General features: G+C 40.6%; 1 protein-coding gene across 1 annotated transcript in view; it reads right to left on the bottom strand.

Moving 5' to 3' along the window:
• KCNA7 (potassium voltage-gated channel subfamily A member 7) overlaps positions 1-7,568 on the bottom strand; it is a 129,580-nt gene extending 122,012 nt beyond the window's left edge. The window contains exon 1 of the mRNA XM_089681796.1: positions 6,460-7,568. Coding sequence (XP_089537922.1) covers positions 6,460-7,047 — 588 coding nt within the window. The 5' untranslated portion in view covers positions 7,048-7,568. The remainder of the gene's footprint in view (positions 1-6,459) is intronic.
• Positions 7,569-12,410: the final 4,842 nt, after the last annotated feature.

Here is a 12,410-nt window from a genome sequence, read left to right as displayed (position 1 = left end):
AGTCTATCCCATTACCCTTTGTCAGTAATCTGTGATCTGAGAAAGCAAGCTCTATGAAATGTGTAGGCTAGAAATAATTAAAATGCAATGTGGAAATGAATATATGATTTCACATTTTGACCATATATATGCTTTAAGGGTTCGCTGATCAACTTCTGAAGTTAACCAAATCAAAAGTGCAGTAAACAGCAATTTCTTCAGTATTTGTCAATCAGAATTTAAAAAATCAGTATTGTCTTCCACAGTGTTATTAATCACCCCTGTGGGAGATCACAAAATGCAGTCTCCCATCTCTCAATGATTTCCTCAGTTGAGAAGGGTAGAATAAGACCCTATGGCTGCAGACCATGTTTTGTTAACCATACTAACACACTCTGAAAAAATAAAATAAAAGTCATGATGATCCAAATCTACACCAAAATCTATCTCTCTACCCCTCAGCTCACAACATCAGTCTCCTCATGCATCACTAGCTTACTGACCATCATATCAGTCTAAATGTCACACCATTTCCTTCAACTTAAGACCCATCTCCCTGCTGCCATTTACCTCTAAACTCCTAGAACGCTTAGTCTACAATCACCTGAGCTCCCAACTCACCAACAACAACCTTCTTGACAATTTACAGTCTGGCTTTCACTCACTACACTCCACTGAAACTGCCCTACTAAAACTCACTAATGATCTACTAACAGCTAAAACCAATGGCCACTACTTCGTACTCTTACTACTTGACCTCTCTGCAGCTTTTGATACGGTTGACCATCCCCTCCTCCTAAAAAAACTCCACTCTCTTGGTCTCAGAGACTCTACTCTCTCCTGGTTCTCCTCCTACCTATCGCAGCGCTCATCAGTGTTACCTATAACGCTGCCTCCTCCTCTTCACTCCCTCTTTCTGTAGGGGTCCCTCAAGGTTCTGTCCTTGGACCCCTTCTCTTCTCCATCTACATCTCCTCCCTTGGTCACTTGATAAACTCCCATGGCTTTAAGTACCATCTCTATGCTAATGACACACAAATCTATCTTTCTACCCCTCACCTCAACCCTTCAGTCTCCTCTCGCATTACTAACCTACTAAGCGACATATCGGGCATGGATGTCACTCCACTTTCTCAAACTCAATCTTTCCAAAACTGAGCTCCTAGTATTCCCACCATCCCGTGCCCCCTCCCCTGACTTCTCCATCAAGATCAATAACACAATAATCAGTCCCTCCCCTCATGTCAGGGTACTAGGTGTAATCCTAGACTCCCATCTGTCTTTTCATCCCCAAATCCAATCACTGTCCAAATCTTGTAGACTTCACTTCCGCAACATCTCCAAGATATGCCCGTTCCTAACCTCGGAAACCACTAAGCAACTTATTCACTCCCTTGTTATATCTCGCCTTGACTATTGCAACTCCCTCCTCATTGGCCTACCGAGTCGCAGGCTATCCCCTCTTTAGTCTATCATGAACGCTGCTGCCAGACTTATCCACCTTACTAATCGTTCTGTATCTGCCACCCCTCTCTGCCAATCCCTCCACTCGCTTCCCATTGCCCAACGGATAAAATTCAAAACATTAACAATAACGTATAAAGCCATTTATAACTCTGCCCCAAATTACATCAACCATCTTGTCTCCAAATATCATCCAAACCATCCTCTCTGCTCCTTGCAAGACCTCCTGCTCTCTAGCTCCCTTGTCTCCTCCTCCCATGCTCGTCTCCAGGACTCTTCCAGAGCTTCCCCCATCCTCTAGAACTCTCCACCCCAATTTATCAGACTATCCCCTACTCTGCTCACTTTTAGGCAACCTCTGAAAACCTATCTCTTCAAGGAAGCCTATCCTGCCCTCAGCTAATAATGGAATCTTCTACTCTTCCAACCAGTCCATCCCCCACAGTTACTACCTTTTCAACCACTAGCCCCTCCCTCCTAGATTGTAAGCTCCAAGGAGCAGGGCCCTCCTATCCCTCTTGTATTGAACTGTATTGTTGCTGTATTGTCTCCCATTATATTGTAAAGCGCTGAGCAAACTGTTGGTGCTATATAAATCCTGTATAATAATAATAATAATTTCCTCAAACTTAATCTATCCAAAACTGAGCTCATAATATTTCCACTCCCACGTGCCCCTTCCTCTGACTTCTCTGTCAAGATCAATGGCACAACCATAACCCCGTCCCCATATGCCAGGGTACTAGGTGTAATCCTGGACTCTGAATTCTCCTTTCGGCCCCACATCCAATCACTTTCACCCAACAAATTAAATTCAAAATACTTACAACAACTTACAAAGCCATCCACAACGTGGCCCCCAGCTACATTATTAACCTAGTCTCAAAATGCTAACCAAAACGCTTTCTTTATAATAGTGCAATTCAGCGAGCGGTAAAAAATGAATAGAAGCAGCAAAATGTATATGAATGCTTGAGGTTCAACGTTGAACACACAAATTAATATAATAAGACCATAAATTAGGCGGAGGAGCCACACACCTCTGTGACGTCACGCCACTGGATCACGGAGGTCCAGTGGCCACACAACTACCCAGCTGTACGTGATCAAAGCAGTTTCCGCTGTACGCTATCTGCATGATATTTACCTATTGGCAAAGGCGTATTGGAATTTTAATGTGTGTTTACTAGTTTTATATTTTATAATTTTGATCCATTAATAAAATATCCACTATTTTGACATACTACACTATGGATACTATTCTTTGCTCCACACCAAGCATCTAATTCCCCAGGACCCATTGGTGACCATCCCTAAGGCCCAGAGAAGAGTAATTTAATTGCTGACACCTACTGCAGCCCACAACTTGGGAAGACCTTTAGAGGTGTCATCCTACTGCCCATTCCTGACTGAAAGACAACCCACTGCAAACTGCACCTTTCCAGGACAGAGGGGACCTCTGGTTTTGATCACTGTGCTTATTAATTGCGCATCTGGTGAGTGCACAATTTTAACATTTCCTGCACGACACCAAAATTATGCCTTATTGGGAATATCTGAGTCACCTTCCAAATTACATCTTCGTAAAGAGCACTATAGAAATTTTATACACAATTTTATACCACTACTGGACTTTATAATTTATGGTCTTATTATATTAATTTATGTCTTTAACGTTGAACCTCAGGCATTCATATATATATATCATTTTAATAGCGCCGCACTTTCTGTTTTACAAAACGCTTTCTTTGTTCTTCCTAAGACCTCCTGCTCTCTAGTTCCCTTGCCACCTCCTCCCATGCTCTCCTCAAGGACTTTTCCCGAGCCTCTTTCATCCTATGGAATTCCCTACCCCAATCTGTCTGATTATCTCCTACTCTGTCCGCTTTTAGGCGATCCCTGAAAACATTTCTTTCAGAGAAGCCTATCCTGCCTCCACCTAACAACTGTATATGTATTTTCTCAATCAGCTCATCCCCACAGTTATTACCTTTTGTATCATTTAACCCTCCCCTTTTAGATTGTAAGCTCTAAGGAGTAGGGCCATCTGATTCCTCCTGTATTGAATTGTATTGTAACTGTACTGTTTGCCCTCACATTGTAAAGTGCTGCGCAAACTGTTGGTGCTATATAAATCCTGTATAATAACAAAAAAAACACAGCCCCATGCAGTGGGGCTGTGCCTCACTTTTGTCTAAGGGTGAAGAGAATGGAGATATACTTACCTAATCCGCTGATCCTCCAAGGGGTCCTTGCCATTCCTGCCCTCCTGCACGCTAGCAGTCTTTTGAATGGACTGTTACTGATGTCATCATGCTCATAGACCGGGTGTGGAAGCGAGGATAGCAGGAACAGTCCAGCTCTGGACATGGGGGAGCACTGTTTTCTGGAGGATAGAAGGATCGGGTAAGTATAGCCTTTTGGTGCACCCCTGCACAAAACGAGTAGTTAACCCATGCACAGCCCCACTGCATGGGAGAAAAAAAAAATCATGGAGTTCTGTTTTAAATAAAGTAGGAAATGTTTAAGGAATAAAACAAACTTTTTCAATTGGATGTATTGTGGTAATGTGCACATTTTAGTACCTTGCTGTGACATTCATTTTTAATGGCCCCCCAACGCACTTGCTTCAACGCATGTGCATTGCACCACACTGCAATTCATAGCAATACACTATTGTGCATTGCGGTGCGCTGTGTCGGAAACATTTTTTATATCTGTTTTTGGCCTGTTCCCGTGCATTGGCATCCTATTAAAAATGAAGAGACTGCAAACATGTTAACATGTGACACAACATGCATTAACACGCAGAAACTGAGAATTGTAAATGGGCCCTTAGACACCTGTCAGGTAATTTCTGTTGGTGTGACATTGGGGAAATTTTTCTTCATTAGATTGATTAGAAGGTGAAAGGAAATCTCTCCAAATTGGGAGGAAATCCAATCTAAGACAACGAGATAAGATAGATAAGATAAGTTAGATAAGTCTCTGAGTGGAAAACTTTTCTCTATTCCTGTTTCGGTGACAGTTGTAAAACTGTGGATTTCAAATCACTTTTGTCACCAGATAATGGTCACCAGAAGAAATAGAGAGGGTGAATCTTCTCGGTGAAAACTCAAACAAGAGAATTCTGTCCAAGCAAAAAAGCTTTGCCTTTGATTATACTTTAAATCTTTATTCTGACACTAAAAGCTGCATGAAAGTTAGAATTTCTAGATACTGCAAATATTAGTTCAACATGGTTGTGCCAAGAGCAAGAGATTTTTGCATGATAATATGTATCCAGTTACTGATAGATTTATCGAAAACATGTTACTTTATCTAATAAATTCACTGCTAAGGTCCACTGTTTTTGTGGCTTGATGATAGACTGTCATTAGCATAGCTAACTGCCAGTCTGCAACTAGTTATGTGTGAACATGGTTATAAACTAAAGGGCTTACAGTTATGTTTGCAATGTGTGACAACAATAAAACTCCTTATTGCCGCAACAGCCACTTAGCACCCTTGTTTTGTTTTCTACTCTATATTGCAAAAATGACTTGTTAGCATACTTTTAAAAGCTCCCTGCAGTCTCTCGAGCAATGCAGGACCAGTTTCTGGTGCTTTTATTTTGCCCCAAACTAAGCCTTAGCATTATACTGTATATGTGTATCTAATATTTTATCAAAACATTTTTTTTTATACCAACGAACCTGAAGTTTATATTATGATTCCAATAGCATGTTGCTAATGAGAGGTACATCAGTGAAGGTCTGGACTGAAAATCCATATGCTCTAGCAATCAAAGCATGCTAGCCCACATTTCTGCTCATGGCCAAACTTTGACAAGACAATAGAGCTAAAATATTTGTGTACTACTCCACTTAATGTAGTATTTAGGGCTTACAAAAAAATCACTTTGAATAAATTCTTAATTACGTTAATAGTTCTAATTGGTGCTGTGCAGCCAATAAGAGAATTTAGCAGCCCACAAACGTACCAGTCAAATTCCAGTTTTTCCAGACTGCCATTCCAATGTACCTTGATGTATCCTGTGAACCTATAACCTGCTCCTGTTCAGAAACCAACAATAGTCATAAAATGAATCTACTTATTACATTTATATTCCCAGCTCCTTCAGAATTTGAAGATGAAACTATAAAGATTAAAGTGGAGTTTGTATGAAAATGTAAGGTCCACATATTTACTCCCCCCCCCACACACACACACACACACACACACACCAACAAAAAAATGTATATACTCTGTGTAATGTGAGTATATTTTACTTCTTTCTCACAGTTTATTTTAAATTATGACATTGCTTTCTTAATGCTGAATATATACAAAAAACAGTAAGTATCACACTGTCCTATGTATCCGAGAAGTTACTTTAAAGAGAACCTGTGAGGATAGAAGCACAGGGGTTGCTTTTCCTGACTTGATTTTTAGATAGACTGCCCTTGCTTTATAAACTAGTGAGTGACTTCACTGGTTACATTCTTGTTCCAGGCCAGTTACTCTCTAAATAATTCAGAATCGGGATGACAGCCCTGAAGTCTAAATCTTTATAAGTCAAGTCTACAATGACAGCTCCCATATTTCTGCCCTCATAGGTTCATGCTAAGGTGTTGTGGGTGGAGACATGTAAATCATACTTCCATGTCTCAGTGGTCACCGCCACATGCAGAATTGGTGTACCGGTAACTAAAAAATCCCCCTCTATAGTTACAGTAAAACAACATTGCCTTGTTAAAAATGAATGTATTTGCATATAACCATTTTCCTTCCTACCCAAAATGTTGGTAGATTATTGCTTTAAAGATTTCTAATTGAGACTTGTAAATCATAATTTCACAACTGAATGGTCAACTGTACATTGAGAAATGCTGGTTAACAGAAAAGGTTTTGTCTATACAACCAGTATACCAATGTTAGCCAGTTTTCAGTGGAAGGTTTGTTATAAGTATGGATTATAAATTACTTATAAATAAAACTGCATGTAGTGGTAGAGAATAAAATCATAACACTTACCGGTAAAGACAGATCCCTTTCATCCCGGAATTCAGGTAGTGTTTCTAAGCAGAAAATGACTATGGAGATGAGGATGACCATAACAGAAATAATGGCAATGATTCGGGCTGCAGATGAACTGTCTGGGTGTTCAAACAGGAGCCAGACTTGCTTCATGAACTCACAATCTGGAAGAAGTCTCTCCTCTTCTTTCAGAAAGCCCTCATCTTCCCTAAATTTACTGATCACATCATCTCCAAGCTCGTAAAACATTAGCTCCTCCATAAAGACATCTAGGGGTACATTGGCAGGCCGACGCAGTCGACCTCCTGATTGGTAAAAATAAAGTATTGAGTCAAAGCATGGGCGATTTCGATCAAAGAAGTACTCATTCCTCAAGGGATCAAAAAAACGCATTCTTCGCCGTGGGTCTCCCAACAAGGTATCAGGAAACCGGCTCAGTGTCCTTATCTGGGTCTCAAACCTCAACCCCGAGACGTTGATCACAACCCGCTCACAGCAGTCTTTCTGGCGGCAGAGCTCATACTTCTTCTCATTGGGAACTATCATGAGATTGGAACTCCCAATCACCTCCTCCCCGTGCTCCATGACTGAGAGCAAACAACGATCCTCAAGGTAGTCTCATCCACAACGATTTATCCATAGTCCCCCAAGTCCTGGCTTTCTATAGTCTTCTTTTTTCAAAGTTTTCACATACTCTTTTCCCAAATACTTTTCCTTCCTATCTTCAGATGGCAGTGTCTCTCAAAATGTTCTCTCTCCTCAGTAAGGAGGGATAAGCTTACAGACCATGTCTGATTGACTTTTCTGTAAAGTTTATCTTTCCAACTTTTCAAACTTCTCCTATAAAGTTCCAGTGGAGATTTCTTTCATGCAATGAGCTTACACACCAGCCTTCTCTCTCAAGCCTTTTCTTTCTGTTTTGTGATTGTGCCTGCCCTGCTCAAGGGATTAACGTTATGTCACATTCTCTCTCTTTCTCTCTCTCTGTATACTTCTTTCCAGACCTTCATAGCAATAGCAGCACTTCACTCTGTGCTGTAAACACATGCAGAGCTCAAGGTATCGAGTTCTCTTAACTGCATAAGCTAACAGTTCCATGCAAAATAAAAATACACATCTGAGACTCCTCCCTTTCAACTCCCCTGCCTTGCTAATGTCCAGGAACCCACTGAAGGCTGTAGGTCAGCCCGGCCCAAAGAGCATCACTGTGCAGCCACTAAAAATAATATCTTGCTAGCTATTCTTCTTTTAGCAGACTGCTGATGAGGCGTTAGACTGCTTTCGGTAGTCCCATGCTTCCAATACATTACAATTATTTCCAGGGACATGTTGCTGGTAAAACATTATATGCAATATATTTTCTTGGAAGGTCATGGTGCACTGCAAACCCATAATGACATACCGTATTTGTGCATAATATCAAGTGTATCTAAAGCCAAATCTTTTATTTTTTTAGTTTTGGATAGAATGCTGGGTTAGAACCTTTGTCATGTTTCTGTTGCTGTCTGTGTCCCTAATATAGAGATTCACTCCCTCAGAGTGTAATTTTGAAGAGGTTTCCTCTCAATTCCTCTTATGTCTATACAATTGGAAGTTAATAGAAATCTCCTCAATGGAACAAATAACACAAAACAATAATTTACATGGGGTATTAACCATTTTCTACTCGGTCTAAAATGACAAAAGTTTTTGTTTTAGGTATACTTTAATTAACTGATTTAAACAATACTCATGTTAAAAACTCTTACAAAATATATTGAAGAACATTGCATGCCCCAAAGGTCACGAGAAAGAACAAAAAACTGATATACAATCTCTGTTAGATGTTGGGGAGTTTTCAATGTTTCCCAAACACTTTGTGTTGGGATCTCTCTAGACTTGAGTTCTTGGGTCTGCACACTTACTGGGGCCAGCAGATGGTGGCCCTGCTCTACCTTTTGGATTTTTTAGGAGCTTAACTGCATTATCATTTGTTACGCCAGCTATACAGTACATGGATCAAAATTCGACCCATGTATGGGGACAGTAGATGTAAACCACTCTGTCAGGTTTTCACGATCAGTCAGTGCTGCCGACTATAGCCCACAGCACTGATCATTGTATTCTGATGGCGGGGAAGTCTCCCCGCTGTCAGAACAGAGTAGCTCAGTGGGAGTGATTCCCCTATCCATCTCAAGTGTGTGGATGGGGAAATCGGGACATTTTATTTTTCATTAAACCCACTGGCTGAATGAAAAAAAAAAAAAAAAGACTAATCCATGGGTTGCTTTACATAAACATTAACTGCATTACCTTTCTTGCTGTGGACTGGAAAAAAGAATGTGATTGAGATACCCATAGGTGTGTATTGTGCATATCTCCTTCATTTTATAAAGCACCAGATACCCTGAGGGCCCATTCACACAAAGACAGTCACAGCTCTGTGCTCAGAGTGGACCTTAGAACTGAGGGATCAGCAGTCTTATTTCTTTTCCCACGCTTCTTTTTTAACCACTTTAGCTTCAGAAAATATTACCTACTTTGTGGCCATTTTTTGCTATTCTGCACTGCATTACTTTAACTGGATCTCTTACGATCCTCAGGGATGTTTCTTAAAAAATGTCCTACCACCAAAAATTCTACACCTACTGGGTGGTGTGAGAATCAGGGGCGGACTGACTATTTGGAAACTCGGGCACTGCCCGAGGGCCCGAAGTCAGTAGGGGGCCCCATGAGATGCCCCTGGTACCTTTTTCATAGGCTTTTTTGAGTTTGGGAAAGGACACATGGGCCCCATGATCCCCTATTGCCCGGGGGCTCCATAAGTTGTCAGTCCGCCCCTGGTGAGAACTAACTTCAAGTGATAGAGAATTTAAGGACACCACCACTCACTTTTCTTCTTTATAAGGGCTTTTATTGCCCAGTAAGCTCCGGAAGATTTTACCCCCTTCATGACCAGACCAATTTTTGCTATTCGGCACTGCACTACTTTAACTGGCAATTGCTAAGGATCCAGGGTCACAAATGCCTTAGACATGGATGTAGAAGATGCATCATAACATTTGAAAATACTTCTGCAGAGGTAGCAGTCATATTTGAAGGTGAATCAAAGTATTCTGAACTTACTGAAGGCAAAGACATAGCTGACCACGGAATTACAGATTCTGCATATGTGGAAAACACATCTTAGCATGAAATTACGACTCCCCAGTTGTGGAGGGCATAACAGAGCAGGGCATTACATATTTTGCAGATGCAGTGCTGTAAAAAGGCAAATCTGCACATATGATAAAAGTTTTACCAGTTGTAGACATATATGAACATGATGTAGGTTTGTTATGTTCAGAACGGATCATACTCATGCCTTCTTGTGACACTACCTATAGTTTTTTGTCTAAACATGCCTCTTTAAACACTTGGTCATGGACAGACAAACTTGACATAGAAGATATAGAAATAGTTGCAGCATTTTGCATGCACACTTTTTGCTGACTAGGAGCTGATCATGCTTCAAACAGTCCTTTTTGGTAGCCTAATAATGCTTTTGTGAACCCGTGTTACATTTTTTTGGTGCATCTCTTTACTTTTCTCACTTGTGGAATACCTTCTTAGAAGACATGAGCATACCCTATTGGTAACACATAAACTATTAATTGAAATGCCTTGACCTGGGTGTGGGAATCAGGGGTTTGGGGCAATTAAGTTTGGGGATCAGCCTTTAAGCAAAAAAAAGTATCCACATAACTAGGCTTTAAGACATTACAGATTTTGAGTTTCAATTTAGATGAAGGAATGGAGCAGTGCTGCTTGGCCTGCTGGAGGAGGTTACTGTGTTACATCATCTTTGGTGTCGGTTGGCCTCTAAAATGATTTGGTTGCAAATTCTGAGGTTTCCAAATATTCATTTTCCCACTAATGTTTTAGACATTACAGGTTTCAGCATATAATACCTTACAAAAAAATTAAGGTAAAACAATAAGCAGAAAACTCAAGCTATATTACATAACTCATAAGCAAGCAATCACCTCAGCTAACTCATTATACAACTGACATAGTATGTTATATACATTGCATAGTACATTTTGTTTATCTTTGGCCTCACTAAAATATTTCCAAACACTGAATGATATTCATGTGAACATGCAAAATTGCACATGATAAATTCATTTGCAACCAGCAGATGGAGATCTGTTCTTCTTGTCACATGACGTATAGCAGCGGTGGTCAACTTGAAAATTATAAAAGGCCTCTGGATAATTCCACATTCAGTAGCGAAACAAATCATTTTAATTTTTAACACCACTAAGCAAACAAAAGTCCACTCTTGGAAAACTCCTGCTTTGAACTTCTCTGAAGTCCTTTCCCGAAAAAATGGAACCATCGTAAATAAAAACTCATCAGCCCCTGCATCCGATACTGACACTGATAGGGTTATATTGAGACACACCAATGATAATTAAAATCCCTGTCATTCCTTGTAAGTTAAAAATCTTTTTTGAATACCTCTATGTCTGCAGCAGCAATTGCTTTGTCATTACCTCCTTCATGTGTTGTACCCTACAATTTATTTATTCAGTTTTTTTGCTATGGTAAAAACCTTAACGTTACTATTAAAATTACTAAAATGAAAAATGTTTTTTAATTAAAAAAAACAAAAATGTTATACTTACCTGCTCCTTGCAATGGTATTGCACAGAGTGGCCCTGATCCTCCTCTTCTCAGGTCCCCAGCCAGTAATCTTGGCTCCACCTCTTCTTCATGTGTCCCCATAGTAAGACGTATGCTATGGAGGCACACGTGCGCACCCCCCCCCGAGCTGTGTGTCTATGGAGCAGCTCTCCACAGACTTGTACAGCGGGACTTAATCTCGCCACCACTTCCTCCTCACTGCATTGGCTCCTACTGCTGCTTGAGTGCTGTGTGAGGAGAGAAGATATGCAGAAATGCCCAGCGCTGGACCTCTTCTCCCCTCTCTTCCCCTTTACACATGGAAGGGAGGGGGGGCGGCAGAGAAAAAGAAAACATTTTTTACCTTAATGCAAGGAATGCATTAAGGCAAAAAAAAGGTTTTTAGCTTTAGTGTCACTTTAACAAGGACAACTGAGCAAGAAAATAATTCAGATGTCCACCAGCGCTCAAGTGCTCCAAATACAACCCCCAGCTGAACAAAACACCAACTTCCCCTTGTGTATCAAAGTTAAATAATAAAAATCCAACTGTCCAGCACCTCAGGAATACGTTAACTGTCAAAGGTGAGTAGTCTCCTTCCCTAGACTCATACCAGATTTTCTGACCCACATGTATCAAAATGAGTCTAATAAAGCTTCACGACACCCCGTCTCTGTGTCCTCTGTTTCTACAATAGTGCTTTCACTTCAGTGTTTCCACATCTTCCACAAAAATCTTCATCTCATGTCATATACAGCTCACAAAAAATAAAACACTCATATAGTGCAGTCATTTTGAAATTACTATTTAAAAAATTACTATATTGTGCTCACATGTGTGTATGACAATCGAGTGTGAAAATCACCATTGATACATGACTTCTCACCCCTCCTGCTTATCTTCTTACCAAACATCTACTTTAGAAGGCTAATCGGGTCACCCCAAATCCACGTCCTCCTCCCCAGAATCCACCTCTTCTCAGAATCACTCAAAAAGGAAATAGCTTAAATAGTGTAGTATCACTACACTATTGTACACTAAATACATTGTGCTCACAATAAACCGTGCTCTATATAGTGCAAAGGTTGTGAATCCATCAATACATGCCACCGTGCACCACCCCCATATGCACACAACTCCTTACTAATGCAGACCCTAAGGCACAGGGTTGGGTGATATTGCAAACACAAATGCTCCTGCGCTTGGGGATGGACTCGATGCAGGCTACAACCACATTAAGAATGTCCTGGAACATGCACACCTTGCTGCCCTCAACAGACCGGGGAAATCCAAATAAACTG

Source organism: Staurois parvus, unplaced genomic scaffold (genome assembly GCF_062004578.1).
Source record: "Staurois parvus isolate SC_StPar_1 unplaced genomic scaffold, SC_StPar_1.0 ptg000279l, whole genome shotgun sequence".
NCBI classification, from domain to species: Eukaryota; Metazoa; Chordata; class Amphibia; order Anura; family Ranidae; genus Staurois; species Staurois parvus.
The sequence above is the reverse complement of the archived record's forward strand: the minus strand, read 5'-3'. Positions and strand labels throughout refer to the sequence as shown.